This window comes from Alligator sinensis, unplaced genomic scaffold (genome assembly GCF_000455745.1).
Source record: "Alligator sinensis unplaced genomic scaffold, ASM45574v1 scaffold880_2, whole genome shotgun sequence".
Taxonomy (NCBI): Eukaryota; Metazoa; Chordata; order Crocodylia; family Alligatoridae; genus Alligator; species Alligator sinensis.
Genome location: NW_005842934.1, coordinates 29,178 through 48,080, shown reverse-complemented (window position 1 = coordinate 48,080; position 18,903 = coordinate 29,178). Strand labels below are relative to the sequence as shown.

Genomic DNA, 18,903 nt, shown 5'->3' with positions numbered 1-18,903 from the left:
CGGCGAAGGCAGCAGTCTCCCAGGCTGGGCGGAGGCGGCGGTGCAGCCGGGAGCAAGAGCCGCCTGGCTCGGCGCTGGGCTGCACGGCGAGAGACGTTGTTTGACAAAAGGCTTATTCCCTAGGGCACAGCCCCCAACCCCAGCAAATCCCGGGCCGTGTGTGCGCCTGGAGCCAGGCCCAGGGCTGAGCTCCGCATGCCAGGCACGGGGCGGGGGCTGGGGTCAAGGGGCAGGGAGGCTGCAGCCACAGAGCAGGGAGTGCCCCAAAGCCTAAGAGGCACCTGGGCCCCCTGCCCCTCCCTCCTGACCTTTGGCCTCTGAGTGACCCCCAACCTGAGGCACTTAGGCTACCCCGACCCCTCCTTCCTGACCTTTAACTCCTATGATGCCTCCTAACCCGGGCACCTGGCCTGTCCCCTGACCCCTCCCTCCTGACCTTTAACCCCCGCGGTGACCTCCAACTCGGACACCTATCACGTGACCTCGGACCCCACCAAAAGATGCCCACGATGACCTCTGACCTCGGCCCGCGACCCCCACCTCCTCCAACTCTCCGCGTGTCCTTCCGCCCGCAGCGCCGGCCGGCTTCAGCGTGCCTGCGCCATGGCGTCACGCATGACCCGTCACGTGACACCAGCGAGCTGCCCGCCCTCCCCAGTTGCCCAGGGGGCGGGGCCCGCCCGGGGTGACGTCATCCAACCCGCGTGCGCCCCCTGGGGCCCCGGATGTCTCAGCGCCGCTCCAGCACCTGGAGGCTATATGGGATTGCGGGGGACTGTATGGGGTTGGAGGGGGAAATATGGGGTTGGATTGTGGGGATTATGTGGGGTTGGAGGAGGCTGTATGGGGTTTTCCTGGCCAGTGCAAAAGAAGAGAACCGTGGACTGAGTGCAATAGCTACGGGGGAGAGGCTGCAGGGGTTGGGCTCAGCTGATGTTTGAAGAGAAGAGCGACTTCCCCCCTCAGAGAGGAGGATCCGAATCAACGGGCTTCAGATCAAATCAGATCTCGACGAAGAGCCCCAAAGCTGCCACTTACTGCGTCAGAGCGCGGGGCTGCGCCGGGGGACGCTGGGGCTCATGAGAGCAGAACGGTCGTTTCCTGGGCCGTGCTCCAGTGGCAGCCCCGGGGGAGTTGGGGTTGGGTGTTAGGAAGACCCTTCGCAGGAGGAGGGCGGTGAAGCACTGGAACCGGTCACCCAGAGGTGCTGGAGTCTCCATCCTGGGAGGTGTTGAAGACCCGGCTGGACGAAGCCCCGGCTGGGATCATGTAGTTGGGGCTGGTCCTGCTTGGAGCAGGGGGTTGGACTCGATGTGACCTCCTGATGTCTCTTCCAGCCTGAATTTATGAGTCTATCATAGGTCCGTCCTGCCCAGTCTCCTGTGTCACTTTTTAAAAATTAAAATATATTTCTACATAGAGAGAATTATATATATACATCCTCTATCATAAACTTTCCATCACACATCTTAAACTGCATTACGAAGCCCGCGTTCCCGTTACAATGAACGCGCCGACTCCCCTGCACACCCATCCTCCACCCTCCCCTAACCCACACGCAGTCCCTTAGTTCAAGCCCTGATAGGGGGTTCACAGTCTCAGTTCATTCAGTGTCCCGGTCGCTGTCACTTCTGCTGCTGATGATCCTGTTGTAGTCCTTCTCGCTGTGTCCAGGTCCAGTTGGGGCTCTGTCCACTTCCCCTCCTGGGGGTCTTTGAACAACCTGCTCCAGGTGTCGCTTTTCCAGATGAAGTTGGCTGCGTCTTCTCCATCCTCTCTAATGGTGGTAGGACTGAAGTTTGCTCAGAAACTTTTTAACACAGTCCATTTCCTTGAGCTTGGCGTGCCTGTATAACATTGCCACAGGGCACTCCTGACACAGGGCACAAACTGGTTGAAGTGCGTTGTCTGGGACCTCTGCTGCTCAGTCAGGTGTCCATACAGCACCGCCTCCCTTGTCATCAACCTGACTCCTCTCATTCCTTCAAGGAGCCGACTTACCTTTCCCCACCCACCCTTGGCACATGGGCAGTGCCATAGGAGGTGGTCAATGGTCTCTGCTTCTTCTTGGCAGGTTTCCCTGGGGCAGTTGGGTTGAATCTCTCGTCCCTCCCTGTACCTCCACACCCTCACTGGGAGTACTCGGTGCGCTATCAATGAACTCAAGTCCCTGTGGTCCTTGCGGAGGTCCTTGTGGAAGATCCAGTTCCAGATGGCTTGGCAGTCCTCATCAGGGAGCATCTCCATGGTTGATAGTCTGTCTCTGTCCTGGACTGCCTTCCATATCTTTTTGTGGTTGGACATAGTTGCCGGGCTTTCCTTCTGTAGCCCATACTCGCTCCAGAACTCGTTCTGGACCCTGCAGAACCAGGGCTGCTCCATGGTCCACGGTCTCCTGTTGGTTGATGCGTACACCCCCCGCCATCTCAGGAGGTGACCTGCAAAAATCTTTACTAGACAGGATGTTTTGGTCTCTGGCTCGGTCACCAGTGGGGCAGAGAGCAGATACTGAGAAGAGCGACCTGGGTCTGACCAAGGTTTTCCCTCTGTTCCTGTCTCACTTGCAGCCTGCAGCATTGAGGGCAAGCAAAACTGTATTAAAATGGGACTAAGTGAAATGTACTGGTGCAACAGAAAGAAGAGGATGACATGAAAGAAATGGTGGAGAGGGGTCTGGCATAGACTCTCAGGAGTAGACCCTGTGAGGAGGACAGTGAGTAGGGGTACGGGTATGGAGATGGGTGCGCGGGCAAATGGTTGCATGGTGCAAACTGTGTGATGAGTTTTTAGTGTGCTTTGAGCTGCCAAGTGAACCACAAGGGCCACTTGGCAGTGTTGGAGGTGGAGTGTGTGTATGTGACACTTTTATTTTATTTTATTTTTTTTAAATTGAGGGCAAGCAAAACTTGGGGGCAACCAAACCCCAAGCCTCCGGGCTTGGGCCTGCATGTTGGATCCTTGCCAAAGGATTTGGAAGCCTCTGAAGCCCCAGGCTAGGGTGAAGGATACATGCCGGTAGCACTGCCACACATGGTTCCTGAATGATTCAAACGGATTTGGACCTGATCTGGCTAATTTGGCCTGGGACACAATTTTCCTTTAAAAAAAAAAAAAGTTGGGTCTAGGAAGTTCTGATTCGGGGGCAGTGCTCTTCAACTATTTTGTAAGCCCATCTCTTGTCCCCCCTCAAATGTCTCTTTGCTAAACTGACCAGGCCTGGCCTCTGCAGTCTCTCCTCTGGAAGACCCTCCATGAAACTCATCATCCTTGTTGCCCTTCTCTAGCTCTTCTAGGTCCTTTTGGAGGTGCAGGGACCAGAACTGGGCACAGGATTCAACGTGTGGACACCCCAGGGGGTTGTAAATAGGCACGACGATGCTTTCTGTCTGCTTCATGATTCCCTTCTTAATCATCCCTAACACGCTGCATGCCTTGTTGGCAGCTGCTGAGCTGATGTTTTTAGTGAATTGCCCACAGTGACAGCCAGATCTTTTTGCTGTGTGGTAACAGCTAAGGTCATCACAAGCGCAGCACAGATACACAGTGTTTCGCAGCTCAAAGCAATGCTCCACAGCTCCTCCTTGTTCATACATTAGCATTGTTCCACTGTCAAGTTCCACCCCAGAAGCAGCTGCAGCGCGGCAAGAGGTAAAACCTGTCATTCCCAGCATTTTAACTTTATAAATGACTTAGGGAAGCTTTGGAGGGAGAACGCCTATAGAGATGAACAGGCAACAGGACTATCTCTGCCTATGCGCTGCTTTAACACAAGAGGGAGATGTGGGATCGGGCACGTTTTGGCCTGCGGAAAAGACAGCTGTGTTCCGGTAACCGGAGATGAGTTGATGGAACATTTTGCCCATGCAGCCTCTGGCACGGGGCCTGTTCACATTACCTTCCCCTGGTAGCAAGAACGCGCTGTGTCCAAGGCTTAAGAATATGCCCGGCTACTGCAGATACTTCCAATCCATCATTCCTATCTTGCCCTGGGTTTTCCCTTGCTGTTAGACTAGGAAAAAAACTAGCAACTCCTGCTAACCTTGGGTGAATACTTATCATGCCTGAACGAGGCTGGTCCTAATTAGTTGCTCCACATCTCGCAAATCCATGGGGTCTTCCTGCTCTGCCTTTATTCTCCTAACACTCCCTTTTCCACCCCCAGCCCCATAAGACGCTCTCTGACGAGCACCCTACCTCCGAGCAAGGTCAAAAAGGAGGCAGTGATAACCGCTGATGGTTCTCCTATCACAAGAGGCTGCAGGGCCAGAAACAGATACCACATCTGATGACTCAGTGTCCTCTGTTTCAACTGCGGTGCAGTGTTCCCTGCAGAAAGGAGAAGCCTGGGGAACTGAAAGTGGCAACTGCACGCTTTGGATGCCGATTGCATTAGTTGCCTTGATGCTGCCCTGGATGGCTAATAGATTTTGGGAGGCTAATTCTGGAGCGAATGCTAATGTCCTACTGACTTCCCTTGCAGAGGGATCGGGCCCTGCCTGGCTGAGTCAAATCTGGGGCTGCAGGCAGCTCGGAGCCGATCCATCTGAGAAAGGAATGAACTTTCGGGATCTGCGTTTCCTTCTCCTGTGTCCCTGGCATCGGTAGGGATCAGAGGAAGAAGAACTGCCTGGGACGTGCTGGGACACGGGTGTCACCGGCTTTGCGCCGTCATCTAGGAATGTGCCTGGAATTTCTGGCACGCACCTTGCTTCACCTGCCAGCATGGCACTGGGCGGGGATGGGCAGGGTGGAGCCGTGGGGGTAGGGACTGCAAGGCCTGGATTCCCCTGGGCCCAGCCACGGAGAAGCCGCTGAGCGGAGCAGGTTTGTTTTCCGTGCACAGACCCAGCCCCGGGCTGGAATTCAGCTCCCAGGCTCCTGCTCCTTGGCTTCCCTCCATGAGAGTCCAGCCCTGGACTCCCCAGAGCGACCCCACCCTGCTGGAGGAAGCCGGAGGGGAAAAGGCTGCAGTGTTATTTCAGCCACACCCGCAGCTCCATGCTGCAGCTCCAGCCACTTTGCTGCATTTACGGCCCCCCCTGCCCTGGGCGACCTCCCAATGGGGTGCATTTGGGCCCCAGGTCAGAGTCCATCTGGCTACGCTTCCTGCCGGCTGGCAGCAAGGGAAGCCTGCAGTGCAGAGCGCACCAGGCTCTCCCGCCCTCGGCTGCCGGCGCACGGCCATTTCACCACTGCGGTTTGCCGTTCCGCTGGAATGAGTCAGGGGCTTGTTCACGGGAAAGTCCTTCCCTTTTCTCCAGGCTGAGGCTTGTTGCTTTTCAGCCCTCCCTTGCTCGGTAACTATGCTACAGGGGATCACAGCATAGGGGTTTACGAGAGGGGAATGGCAGAGGCTGGGAAGGGAGGCTCTGACAGGCCGCTCGGGTTGTAGCCACAGACTGCAAGCAGAGCACAGCCATGTGTCTTCGTTACCAGCCTGTATCACACACACACACACACACACAGACGTATATGTATAGCCCGTAACACACACACAGAGTCCATAATGCACACGTAGAGCCCGTAACAAAAGTGCATGAACACACACGCACACAGAACCCATAACACACATGCTTGCACACACAGTCTGTAATACACATGCATGAATGCTCACATGCAGCCCAAAATACACATACATGAGCAACCACATACAAAGAGCTATCACATGCATGAGCACACACACACAGAGCCTGTAATAGAGCCCATAACATACATGTGCAAACACACCAACACACCTCCAAACACATGCACCGCCCATAACACACATGGACACACCCATACACACATGGAAACATGTATGCATACACTGCCTGTGAGACATGCATGAACACATTGACACACACAGCCTGGAACACACATAACCCATACACGAACACGCACATACAGCCCATCACCCCCCCCCCCCCCCCCCCCCCCCCAGGGTGTGCAGATGCCCAAAAGCAGCTGTGAAGCCTGCAGCCTTTTCCCGCAGGTCCTCCCTTTGCCCCCAGATGTGTGACCGATGGTGCTGCACAACCCCAGCACTAATCTGAAATCCTGCCTTATCCAAATCCGCGCTGAACATTTCCTGCTGTGTCCCCGGGCATATGCCTGCAGAAGACACCAGAACCACTCCTCAGGGCCCAGCCCTGCGGCTGCGGAGACTCCGGATGTCCCCATTGCTCATGAGCCCACGGCAGGAGCTCCAAGCGCTTGAGCCACATCCAGCCAGAGTCACCACAGCCCAGGGAGATAGCTGCAGACTGGAACTTGGACCTGGAGTCCTGGTTCCCCTGCTTCCAGCCTCTGCGGCAGCCCTGACTCATGGTGAGTGCAGCTTTCTGCTCGCTGGTAGCCCCTGATGTGCACTGGGTGAGTGGGGCAGATGGCTGCAGAAGCTGGGTCCCCATGCGCCGTGGGACATGGGCAGCCACACGCATCACCCCTGCCTGCTTGGCAGATGCATCGCTTAGGCCCTGGGCTTGGACAGCCAGGCCCAGATCTCCCCTCCTTGGACAGCCAACACGCGGCAATTTCCAGCAGCTGGTGGGGGGTGCATGTTGTATGCTATAAGATATAATAATAAATGCACAGGGTGGCAGGCACAGGCAGGAAGCTGCGGTTAATTAGAGGCAGGGCCCCTCTGCAGCGAGCATAGGTGCCAGGGGCTGGGGCTCTGTTCCAAGTGCTGCCGTCGGCTTTGTGGGTGATCTCGGCTAGAGCAGAGACAGCATTGCCCTGAATGTCCCCCCTGCCTGCAGAGCCAAGCGCTCTGCCATGGAGGGACCCCGAGCACTGCAGGGCCTGGCACCGAGGTGGGGCAGGGAGTGGCCGAGTGGTCAGGAGCTCAGTGGTTTGAGGTAATAAGAGCAGCCCCTGGGGAGCAGGGGGACAGCTAGAAGGGGGTCACCCTGCTCTTTGAACACCACCCCTGGCAGGGAGCCCGGCTCCCTGTCCCAGCCCACCCTGAGCTGGAGCTCTTCCACCACCACCCTGTGCTCGGTGCTGTACGTGCCCGGGTGTCACTTCCTGCCTGTGATTCAGAGCTCACCGCCAGCCGCGAGCAACGCTCCCACCGCGCCCAGCCCCTGGCCGGGGATTTGGCCTGTTGCTGCAGCAACAGGCCATATTTTGGCCAAACACTGGGAGGGTGAATCACGCCTGGGAGGGTGCCGGGGGGCTGGTCTCTTAGTACACAGAGCAGGGTTCTTCCACCAGCCAGGCACCTCCAAGATATGAATGGCTCCCGGCCTAGGTCCAAGCAGGGGAAAAGTAAAATGCAGGATGTTTATGGCAAGGGGGCCTGCGGTGTGGCAAGGCCTCCACGGCAGCTGAGCCTGGCGGGGAACCTTTCCATGCCCAGTTACCTCCTGTTTCCAGGGGAGGATGGAGCCAAGCTGTGGGATTTGGAGACTCGGGAACAGAACAAACATTTCCCCTCATTCCTAAATCCAATCCCCTCCCAACCAGACACTTTCCCTGCAGCTCCTTCCAAATTTGATAAAGTTTGGGAAACTTTACTAAAGGCTTTTTCCATTGCTCAGGTCTCATCAGCCACTGCCAGGAGAGCTAGAGCTTAGAGCAAAGGGCGGGAGGCAGGATGTCTACCTTCTCCGCCTACCTCAGGGCCGGCCTGGGGAATCCTAAAAGGGTACAACTGGCTGCCAGGAATCCTGGGTCCCAGGCCTGGCCCTGGAGGTTTCAGGGAGGGGAGGCGCAGCACGCACCCGTGCTGTCCAGGTTCTGCGCTCACTAGCAACAGATCTTGCTTTGTTTTTTAACTAGCCAGCTTTTTTCCCCTTAGAAAAATCATCCCCGAGCCAGAGCTGGAGGTGGAGCCAGGCATGGGAGCAGGGGGCAGCTGCAGCAGGCAGGACGTGGTATTAGCAGCATCCCCCAGGAAAGGGTGGAAGCCCCTGAGCTCTCTGGCCTCAAAGGGGCAGGGCTGGAGCTATCCAGTGCCCCCTACGGACTCCCACCCCACTCCCTGCAGCCTGATGTCCCCACTCTTCACCCACTGGGCATCAGTGTTCAGCGAAGGCCTGAGGTTGAGAGGGCCTGGTGCCCCGTGAGAGGGCTGAGCAGTGACCAGGGGCATCTGGCTGGTGCCAACTCGGCAACTGCCTTTTGTTCCCAGGCATCAGTCACTTCCCGCCCACCCCACGATGGCAGGGACAGGCCTGTCCATGTCCTGCCACGCCTGTACCCTGCACAACAGAGCCCTTGTCTGGCTCAGCCTGGCTCTGTGCCACCCCGCCCTTGTGTACACACTACACGTGTGTGTTTCAGACGGCCCAGCATCCCCGCCTGTCAGGGCCCCGTTTGATTTCATGCCTGTGTGCATATTACCCACGCTTGTTGCACAGGCTTTGCACATGCACCCACACACATTACACAGGCATTGCACATGCACCCCCATGCGTTGCTCAGGCACCCCACATGCACTGCACATACATTGCACTCACCCCCACTGCACCCCCATGTACTGCACAGTTCGTGCATTGCACACCCACACACACTGCACTGCACATGCACTACACTATACATATGTTACACACGTACCCATGCATTGGGCACCCACCCATGCACACTCACATGCACTGAACACGCACTGCCAATGCACTGCGCACACACTTCTACCCAGTCCAGCCCTTTCATTGTTCTGGGAAGGTGTCTCTGTAGCTCTGTGACTAAAGCAGGTTGCAGCCAACTCCCTGCCGCGGCTCCAGCACATAGCTAAAAGTCCAGCCAGGGCCCAGCGGTCATGGCTGCCTCACGATCCAGAGGAGAAGGTGGAGTGGGAGGCTCTGGCCAGCTACAAGAGCTGCTCCCTCTGACCTGGATGGCCACATGGTGTCTGCACTCAATGCCAGACCTGCTCACAGGCACAGAAAGATGCCACAAATCATTCTTGCTTCCCTTTTGTGGACCTTCTCTAGTTCGTCTAGATCCTTTAGGTTAGGAGGTACAAGGACAAGAACTAGGCACGGTCTTCAAGGTGTGGATACCCTGTGGATCTATAAAGGGGCCTCGATATTTTTGGTCTTGTTCACAGTTCCCTTTGTACTGATTCCTAACATGCTCCCATGAGTGGTTGCTCCCAGGTACTGGGGGAGGAGCAATGATACATACTCAAAGGTGCTCCTTTCAGCCTCTCCAGGACCCCAGGGGATCAGAAAGCAGCCCAAGGGCAGCCCCCAAATCATCCCCCCTGACCCTACGTAGCATCATGGAGACCTGGTGATGCTGCTAAACCAGCACAGAGCATGTCTATGCCTCTCTGGCCCCGCGCCTCAATTCCCCTGTCTGTAAAATGGGTGCATCTCACACTTACCTGTGGAGGCAGGACAGCTGGGCAGGGCATCAGGGAGCAAGGCCAGAGCTAGTAACTATAGCTGTGGGACTAGATGTGAGCAATCGCCAGCCTGAGGTGGGTTGCTATTAGACACAGGGCTGATGGCTAGAGCCCAAGGGTCGTGGCTGGCCCCAGGGCTAGACAGAGGCATCTGCCTCTCTGAGTAGCCAGCAGTGGGTCCAGGTGAGGGTTGTTAGGTCCCAGGCAGCCAGGCTCACTGGCTAACCATGCCCAGCTGGGGGCAATTTCACCTGCCCCTGCCCTGTGTCCTGGCAGCAAGCAGCATCCACGTCCTTCATATCCCAGCAATGCCCCTCTCCACCTCCAACTGTGTGGGCTTCAGCCCATGGTCCCAGGCCAGAGCCCCTCTGTAGCCTTGCCTGCCATACAGTTCTGAGTACTCTTGGGAAACTGAGGCACAGGCAGAGATTGTGCCCCAGTCCAGCACTCAGGACTGGTCTCTATGCAGCAGTAGCCTGGGAAGGAGAGGGCTGGGAGCTCCATGGGGCTGCTCCAGGTTCCTTCCCCACTGCTGTCCTCCAGCCTGTGGTCTCTGGTGGGACCAGGAGAAGACTCGGGTTGAGTCCAGAGTAAATGAGGATGCTGGAGCCCTCTAGGAGACTGGGCGGTGGGGACTGTACGCTGGCCTGGTGCCATGTGTCCGGGTCTTGGCCTGCCCAAGATGCAGGGCTCCACCGTGTAGCACCTGGTGCCCTCCACATTCCCCAGCAGCACCCAGCATTTAATTGCCCCCCACCCTGTCTGCCTGGCATGCAGGGCACAGCATGATACCTGGGCCCCTGCACTGGTGAGGGGAAGGGCTGCTCACATCCATCAAGGGGAGGAGCAGCCTGCCAGGGCCAAGGAGGGCACAGCCACGCCTGGCCCTGGTCTCTGTGCCTGCCTCGGGGGGTCCCAGTACTGCCTGCTTAGCCACAGCCCAGCTCAGTGGGGGGCTGGCAGCAAGGCTGGGCCAACCCAGCTGGGCATCTCAGGACCTCCAAGTGCAACGGGTCTCAGCCCAGTGAGCAGCACAAAGCCCCTAGCAGAGACCCTAAGAGCCTGGAATAAACTCCCTTGTCCCAGCCCCTCCCCGAACCCCAGCCCCAGCTCAGAGGGACAAACGATGCCGTTAGGATATAAAAAACAAAACCCCAGCTCTGTATTGGAAGGGGGCGGGGAGCAGGGAGCCTGGGACATAAGGGGAGCCGAAAGCAGGGGAGGGAGCATGGCTCCTTCCCAGCCGCCGCAGGACAAGTGCTTTCATGTCCGGAGGGGGCCTCGATGCCCTCCATCCAGGCCTGGTACTGGCCTTCAGGGCTGGGCAGGCGGCGGCAAGAGGGACAGCTGGCATGACCCCCCTCATTTCTTCCCCTTCTGCTTCATGTGCACCACAAAGTAGTCGTTGCAGGCAATGGTGAGCCCGGCCACCAGTGAGAAGAAACTCTGGAAGCCGACTTTCCCGTCCCGGCACTGGTCCAGGTCCTTCATGATTTTATCCAGAGCCATAGGGTCCCTCTGGTTCTGTGGGGGCAGCAGACAGGGGTCACAGAAGCTGACCAGGAGCCTGCCCCTCTCCACCCCGCAGCCCCCTGGGAGGGGTTTCGCATGCTGCCCCTTGTTGTCTGGGATTCTCAGGACCTCCGGCCCCTGGGACCACATTAAGGTGGGTAACAAGGCAGCTGGCTGCTCTTTTAAAGAGACCCCCCCCTCAGCAAAGCTAGAAGGATCCCCCAATTTGCTACATGGTGGGAGTAGTTTGCTAGCAATTAGCTGTTTAGCAAAAACAAAGCCCACTCCACCACGGGCTCCCTGTACCCCAAGCCCACCCTAGATCCCAGCCCTGCAGTCCTGAGGTGGTCTGGTTCTGCAATACACAGCAGTGCTGTGGTCACTTCCCAGCACAGCGGCTTTCATAGCTGCCCTCAGTGCAGGGGTGCAGGTGGGTCAGAGCAGGGCCCATCTTCACCTGGCATCCTGCCCGGAGCCCCCGCAGGCTGCTCCAGCCCTGCCCTCCCTGCCACCCCAGGTGATGCCCCTGAAGCTGCCAGCTCCTCTCTTACGCCGGGCAAGAGTGACTCAGATGTGCCCTCCTCCAGCCCAGCACCCCATTGCTGCCCTGGTTGCAATAGTGGGAGGGGGAATGACTGCGCTGGCTGCCATGGAGTCCTCAGGGTACGAAGCATGCCGAGCCCCAGCCAGCCCATCTGCCCACCAACATAGCCCTGCTGGGCACAGCCTGCCAGCACCTACAGCCTGTCTGGCCCTGAGCAGGGGATCTGAACCCTTGTTCAGTTCCTTCCACGGCCCCAAGGCCTTTGGGGTAAAGGGCGGGGAGGAGATGCCTTTCTGCCCCACCGCCCAAACTCCCAAGGCCAAGCTTCTAGGCGAGGACATTCCTGGCAGGGCTGGAGGGTGGACTGCACTGAGACTGGCTGGATGGAGCTGCACTAATTGCTCTGGGAGGGGAGCTAAGCTTTGCTGAGCTGAGCTGGGTGCATGTCAGCGACCTGTAATCTAACCGGCATTCATGTGCATCCCACGCCCTGGATCCAAGCCCCCATCTGGCCCGCATCTTCTTATGCATCCCACCCACACTGCCCCATTCCTGGAGCCTTGGGAAACAGATGGAGCCCAAAACCGGCCCCCTCCATCCCTGCCCCACCTGGAAAAGCGTCCCCTAAGTAATTCCCCCAGCCTAGAGCCCCTCAAGGACAAGCGGGGCGGGTGGCGAGAGGGACAGTAGACATGCTGGCCTCACCTCCAGGAAGCCGGGGAACTCCTTCTCCATGAGAAGCCGGAGGTCTTCTTTAGAGAGGAAGCTCTTGTCCCCCGCGTACTTGTGGAAGGTGAACATGAGGGTCTCCATGGCATGTTCCATCTGAGATGGCATCTTGGCGCTGGTCTCTGGAGCCTGTTGGGGGGCAGAGAAAGAGCATGGAGCCGTCAGCCCCAGGGTCTCAGCCCCGGTCTACCCGGACGTGTGGGTCTGAAGGCCAGAATCAACCGTGAGATTGTTGGATTGGCCCCACAGGCCTGAGACTCCCACCCGGCTCCCTGTGGCCTGAGCCTGGGGACATGCCTCCAGCTTCCACCCGAGTCCATCAAGACATGGAGCAAGTGCCAGACAACACCGGTGCCGATTTTCATGGCTCGTTACCCTCCCACAGCCAACCTTTCCAGCTCATAGGCAGCTCCCTGGGTGTCTAGACCCCTTCCCCCGACACTGCTCTGTTCCTGGCACTGGGAAGTGCTGGGCCAGAGCCAGGCAGATGCCGGGGACACACCAGGAAAGCTGGGCTGAAGGGCAGAGCAGCGTCCAACCTTCTGGCATCCTTCCCATGCCCTCCCCCAGTTCTCCAGCACTGTGCCTCTGCCAGGGATTGCAGTCAGCGTCTGGTGCCTCCAGGGTGAAAGAATCCATTGCACCGTGAAACCGTCTCAGCTCAGAGATCAAAGCAAAATCAGAGCCACGGGACGCGAAGCCAGAACAAGGATGTTCTTAGCATCAGGAGAATGCAATGTACCAGCGCCACCGACAGCTGGCCTGAGCGGTGCTTCGCGTGGGGGTGGGATATAACAACACATGTACGTTGGGGAGGGGTATGATCATCGCTTCTTAGAGTCAGGGAGCTTTGCATCTACCCTGGTCCTCCTTGCTGCAGAGAAAGCCAAAGCTTTCTTGTCCTGACCAAAGGGGACGTGGAGAATGCTGAATCACCATCCTCCATCTAAAACCCCAGTACTGGGGCCCCAGAGGCACTCTGAACAAAAAGGGGGTTGTTGTAAGCCAACGGAAAAGAGAACCGATCTCTTCTTTCATGCCTAAATGCTGGAGCAAATAATGTGTCTCCTTGTCACATCTGTCCAGGATTCCTGACATGGCAGCATTTGGGAGGGGGTTTTGGGGCAGGGGAAAGCCCTGATCGCACCTGAGGAACCGGTCACAGCCGAGTGACAGCAGCGTGTGGGTTGGTCTCTGAGTCGGCAGGGCTCAGAGCTAGCACAGAGGAGGAATTGCACCGCCACTCCCAGATGCTTCTGGTTAGAGGCACTGATCGTTGCCCAAAACAGCAGCGTGGTGTAAACCCTCTGCGAGCCCCATTCAGAGGCGAACGTCATATAACATGGCGAGCAGAGACACGCCTAACAGTCCCACCCAAGCACGGTGCAGCCAGGAATCCACCCGGGTGTGCAAATGTCTGACACACTCGATGGGCCCAAAGCAGCCCCCAAGCGGGAATTCTGGCCTGCATGTGCATCACCAACAAAAAGACAGTATTTACCCACATACCACGTGCATCTTCCTCCCCAGATTCATAGAAAGTGAGGGTTGGAAGGGACCTCAGGAGGTCATCTAGTCACCCCCCCCACCCCCGATTCCAAATTTGGGGTGGGTGTCTTTGGCAGGGAAGCTGATTTTTTGCCCAGCGGCGTTTCTATTCAGGCAGCAATGAGGGAATCAGTTGACGTCATGGCTCATTTGAACCTACTGGATCACGCTAAAATGCAGCCACCTCTAGGGTGGAACAGGGCAGCTGTTTATTAGCTTGTGGCAACACACTAGCAAGACGTTAGAAAACAGCCTTTCTTGCATGGACCTAACTTCTGTGTCTGGCAGCAGTTTGAGACAAGAAGTTGATGACAGCTGCTGTCGTGAGGAGATATTTGCCACAAACTCTGCTTGGCACTGGGGAGGTTTCACTCTGCCTTGCGATAGCTTGGCCCAGCTCAGCTACAGCTCTCCCAGGTCTCCAGCCCGGCTGCTGAGGGAAACGGCCCCCATTGCCCTGCCCTCTGCACTGAGACAGAAGGGACAATGGGACGCAGCCGGGCGGGGGGCAGAAAACCCAGCAGAAAGGGGAAGGAGCAGGGCAGTTTGCTTCTCCGCTCTGCACCTGTGATCAGGGGCCTGCGATTGCTTGCAAAAATCCCATCTCCTGCCCCTGCATGCACTGCTGCTGTAAATGAGGTGCCGCGGCAGGCTCTCTAGGCAAATGGCTGGCAAAGTTGTGGATGTCTCTCTCCCCAGCACGCGCCCTTCAGCCCTGGAGCCACCTCGTTGGGGGTGGAACAGGTCCCTGCGATGTTTTACAACACCAGGCCTTCATTGCAGCAATTATCTCCCGTGCATACATGCATGCGTGCCTTGAGGGGGGTTGTTCCTTTATGAAAGCATGGATGACTTGAGAGATAAGAGTGGGCAGGTAGCCAGCGGGTTACCGGGATGCCCAGATCCTCGTTTTCCCGGCTCTGGGTGCTCAAGACCTACCGAATGCCAGCCTGTGGCTCCCTGCTGCTGACAGCAGGCTATGTGAAACGAGCTGGCTGGGTCTCAGCCCCTTCAGAATCGGGGTCTTTTTTCCCCCCTTGCACAACTGCTTTCACTGGGGAGGGGGGAACTGCAGCCCCAGTCAGCAGACTGCTTCCTGCTAAATACCATATTTACCTGGTAAATATGAGGGTCCACTGATCAAGCTCTCATTCCTTCAGGACTTTGCTGAAGGCCTTGCCCCATTTGGCGACTACTAGTCTTCACAGCCCTGCCGAGTGCTTTCAGCTCTTTCAAAATCCTAGATCTGTCCCCAGAGTCCAGTCTTCAGCAGCTAGCGTTCCAGCTTTTGGCTGAGCAGCCAAGAGCTGCTGCCAGTTTGGCTGTGAAAGGGTTAGAGTTGGACTTCTCCACGAGTCTAGGATTGCCCCTCGTCTCAAAGCTGAGGGTTGAGAGAAGTCCTGAGATGTGGCCGCTGTCTCTTGCATTGAGGGGGCATCCTCTGGGGTGTGGAGTAGGGTGGGCATGTGGGAGCTCACTAGGGAGAAGGTGCTGCCAGCACCGTGGAAGTTAAAATGCTCGTGTGAGGGCTGAGCTGCCAGCTCCCTCTCTGGGGAGCCAGGGACTCGGTCCAAGGCCTCCGCCCCCCTCGGCAGAGTCAGCGCCTGATGGGAAACAGATGGGCAACCCTGTCTGCAGATGCTCTGCCGACCGCGGGCAGCTGGCGGGGCCCGAGGGCATGTACGGCGTGCCCCGCCCTGGCGCGCGGCCCCGGGGGACAGCAGGGCGGGGTGTGGCGAGTGGGGAAAGTCCGCGGCAGCCAAGTGTCAGAGGCTGGACAGGCTCGGGCCAGGTGCTGACCCCAGCTGCTCTGATGCTGGTGAAGACAGGGATTAAACAGCAACAGTCCCCAAGCACACAGCTCCTCCCCGTACCTCGCCCGCCCCCGGCCGGACGCTAACTGGTTCCAGTTGTGCGGCCCGGAACGGCGCCATCTTTGGAGGACCCAACAGTCCAAAAATCTGGATCCAAAGCACCCCGGGGCCGGGGCCGGCTTCCAGCCTCTCCGATGTCGCAGCAGGACAAACAGGCCGGGAGGCAGCCAGTGCACGGGGCGCGGACCGCGTCGTTCGCTCTGTCCGTGCCTCGCTTGTTTGCACGTGGGCCGGCCGCGCGCCCGAATATCGACATGGGTTGGGTTCAGCTCTGAGCAGCGACAGGCCCATTCCTGGAGGTGAGGGCACTAAACCATCTTGGACCAATCATCCATCTTGGGCCAGTCAGGGGCCGCCATCTTGGATCCAGGCAGCCATCTTGGGCCAGTCAGGGGCCGCCATCTTGGATCCAGGCAGCCATCTTGGGCCAGTCAGGGGCCACCATCTTGGGCCCAGTCAGCGATCTTAGGCCAGTCAAGGGGGTGCCATCTTGGGCCTAGTCAGCCATCTTGGGCCAGTCAGGGGGTGCCATCTTGGATCCAGTCAGCCATCTTGGGCCAGTCAAGGGCCTCCATCTTGGCCCCAGTCAGCCATCTGAGACCTAGTGGGTCTAGTCAGCCCTCTTGGATCCAGTCAAAGGCTGTCACCTTGGATCCAATCAGCCATCTTAGACCAAGTCAGGGACTACCATACTGGGCCCAGTCAGAGGTTGTCACCTTGGACCTCATTAGCCCAGTCAGAGATTGCCACCCACCAGCCATCTTAGATGTGGTCAGACGCTGCCATCTTGGGCCCAGTCAGAGTCCTCCACCTTGGGCATATCCTCTCCGGCTCCAGCATGGCGCCCCTCCGTTGCTCTGGCCTGTGCCATCCGACTGCCCTTCCCTCCCCTCCCGGAGTCTCCTCCATGGTTCATGCGAAGGACCGGGGCTGGGCAGGTGGCATCTGACCGCGCCCAAGATGGCAGCCCTCGGCCATATCCAAGCTCCCTCTTCCCCCGTCCCAGACGCCCGCCCCACCCGCGACCACCTGTTCTGCCTTCTGCCGGGGTGCCGCGGGGACCCCACGCCCCGGACGTCTCGGGCCCCGCGGCCTCTCAGCCGGGCGGGATCGTTGCACACGCTCCAGGTCGGGTGGGCTGGGCAGCGCGTCCGGCTGCAAACCCCTGCCCGCCCCGACTCTGCCCATGCCAGCCTCACCAGCCAAAGGCAAACCCCGGGACGCCACCCCTGGGGGCAGCCTGCTCCCTCTCTCCCCACGGGGCCACCCCAATGTGTCGCCTGGGGCTGCCCGCTTCTCTCTGGCCCCCTAAGAGCATTAAACACAGCGTACAGCTCCGGGCGCGGCTCGGCACCGCCAGAGACCCCATCCTCCATAGCTGGGGGACCCTCCGGCTTGTTTGCTGACATGGGTGCTATGGGGAGAGCAAACAGGGCTGGGCTGCTCCTGGCCGGGCTCCCCGGTCGCCCCCGCCAGCGTGAGCGAGGATTTTCCAGCCGGGGCCTGGGAGGGATGAGTCAGCTACGCCAGAAGTGTCTCCTGGACTGGGTGGAGGAGGGGAGCTTTCTCCCTGACACTCACTGCCAGGGCATGAGGGGCACCGGCCAGCCTGGGAGGGGAAATGGAGACCCCTTCCCTACCTAGGCACTTGCAAATGTGTCCCCCCTCCCCGACAATGTCCTCTGTGGGATTCGAACCCTGGGCATTTGCAGCAGCACGGATCTCTGCCCCCTTCAGCTGAAGACACAGCTCCCCCTGCAGACGGCAGTCGCAGGCACTTACCCTGCAGCACCCCGGCCAGCGGGGAGGAAGGGCAACCACCAGGATTAGGTGCAAGTCGCTAAGAAGCTCCGTGCCTCAGTTTCCCCGTCTGCCATGAGCATAAACATGGTAAAGATCGCGTGGTTCTCACAGGACCGGAGGGGAGGGGTAGATAAAAGCCCGTGGGAGAAAGGGGCACATTACTAGGGGACGGTTTCTCTGGATTGCCACAGGTCTGCTCCGTGCAAGGTGCTGCACAAACCCAGAGCCATCCACTGTTGTGGCACTAGGGCACGCCAGAGGCTGGGAGCCCCCCAAAAGGACGTATCGGAGGATATTAGTCTGTGCGGTTAGCCTGGGCAGCGGATGGCAGAGCTAGGGAAGGAACCCAGGAGTCCTGGCCCAGCGATGGAAACTCTCGTGCACCCACAATTGATACAGAAAAAACAGAGGAGCAAAGCAGCTGCTGGGAACAGAGGCGGCCGCACCCGGGCATGGATGGAGAGAGGCCATCTCTGCAGCATTGATCGGGCCCGGATGTCGCCCACGGCCCAACTCCTTGCAGAGCTTCTCGGTGCCTCGTGGGCTGGTGCAGTGCCCTACGCCACGCCGGCTCCAACGCAGGCTCCGATCATCCCCAACTCCGGGCACCGGGGCTCTGAGCGGACACGGGATCCCGCCAAGCCCAGGCTGCAGCCATGGAGAGGACTCAAGGCAGCTACAGCAGGGGGCCAGGATCCCATTCCCTCAGGAGGAGCAGGGCGAGAGAGAGCTCCCTGGGGTGGGAGCCACAGATCGTGGCAGCTGCGCTTCTATTTATATCCATGCCTCAGTTTCTCCGTGATATATAAGGGCCTGCTCTGGGGATCAAGCCCAGCCAAGCTGCCCCCAAGGGGGGCATTATCCCAGCTCCCGGCACGGCGCTGCGGCAACCTAGTTCTTACCCAGCCCCTGGGTCGGGGATCAGCTCAACGGGCAGAGATCAGGGCAGTGCCCCTGCCACCAATGCCGCAGCAGTCTCAGACCAGCGGCGAACCAGCCCGGGCAACGCCCTTGCTCAGAGCCCACCGCCAGCTGCTCCTGGCACCCACAGCGGCTGGGCTACCCACTCCAGGAGCAAACAAATCACAGGGCAGGGCGGTGCCCGGAGCACCCTGGCAGCCTGCAGCTCCCGCACGCGCATGGCGGAGCCCGGGGTGCCACGCCCCGGCACGGCACCGCCTCGGCCCACGCCGCAGGCCACGACCTGCTGCAGGGGAAGCCCCCGCGGGCGCAGAGGGGGGTATCACTATGCCCTGCAGCTAATAGGTGGCAGTGCCCCCCACAGTTCACAAATGCAGCAGCTGCCCCCACGCCCCGCTACGAAGTGCTTCCAGCTCCCCAAGTCTGAGCCAGGAGCGCGGCAGGTCGGTGCCCCCGTGCGGGGAGCAGCACGGGGCAGTGGCCCCATCTCCCTGCCCTGCGGCTGGCACGGCGGCGAGGACCTCGGGGCAGCAGGGCTGGGTGGCAGCCCCCTGCGCTGGGTGGCATTAACCCCTCTCGTGCCGGGCACCAGGGCTAGTGTTAACCCCCTCCATGCCGGGCATTGCCCCTCCCCAGCG

At 58.9% G+C, this 18,903-nt stretch overlaps 1 protein-coding gene across 2 annotated transcripts in view; it reads right to left on the bottom strand.

The window, feature by feature from the left end:
* Nucleotides 1-10,474: 10,474 nt before the first annotated feature.
* The window catches only part of S100A10 (S100 calcium binding protein A10), a 10,528-nt gene continuing 2,099 nt past the window's right edge, over nucleotides 10,475-18,903 (bottom strand). The window contains exons 1-3 of one of the 2 annotated variants that reach the window (XM_006036226.3): nucleotides 18,247-18,409; nucleotides 12,096-12,248; nucleotides 10,475-10,858 (exon numbers count right to left, since the gene is read on the bottom strand). In XM_006036226.3, the coding sequence (XP_006036288.1) occupies nucleotides 10,697-10,858; nucleotides 12,096-12,227 (294 nt within the window). In that variant the 5' untranslated portion in view covers nucleotides 12,228-12,248; nucleotides 18,247-18,409 and the 3' untranslated portion in view covers nucleotides 10,475-10,696. Of the gene's footprint in view, nucleotides 10,859-12,095; nucleotides 12,249-18,246; nucleotides 18,410-18,903 lie in introns of those variants that run through there. The other variant, XM_014525999.2, reaches the window with a different exon arrangement.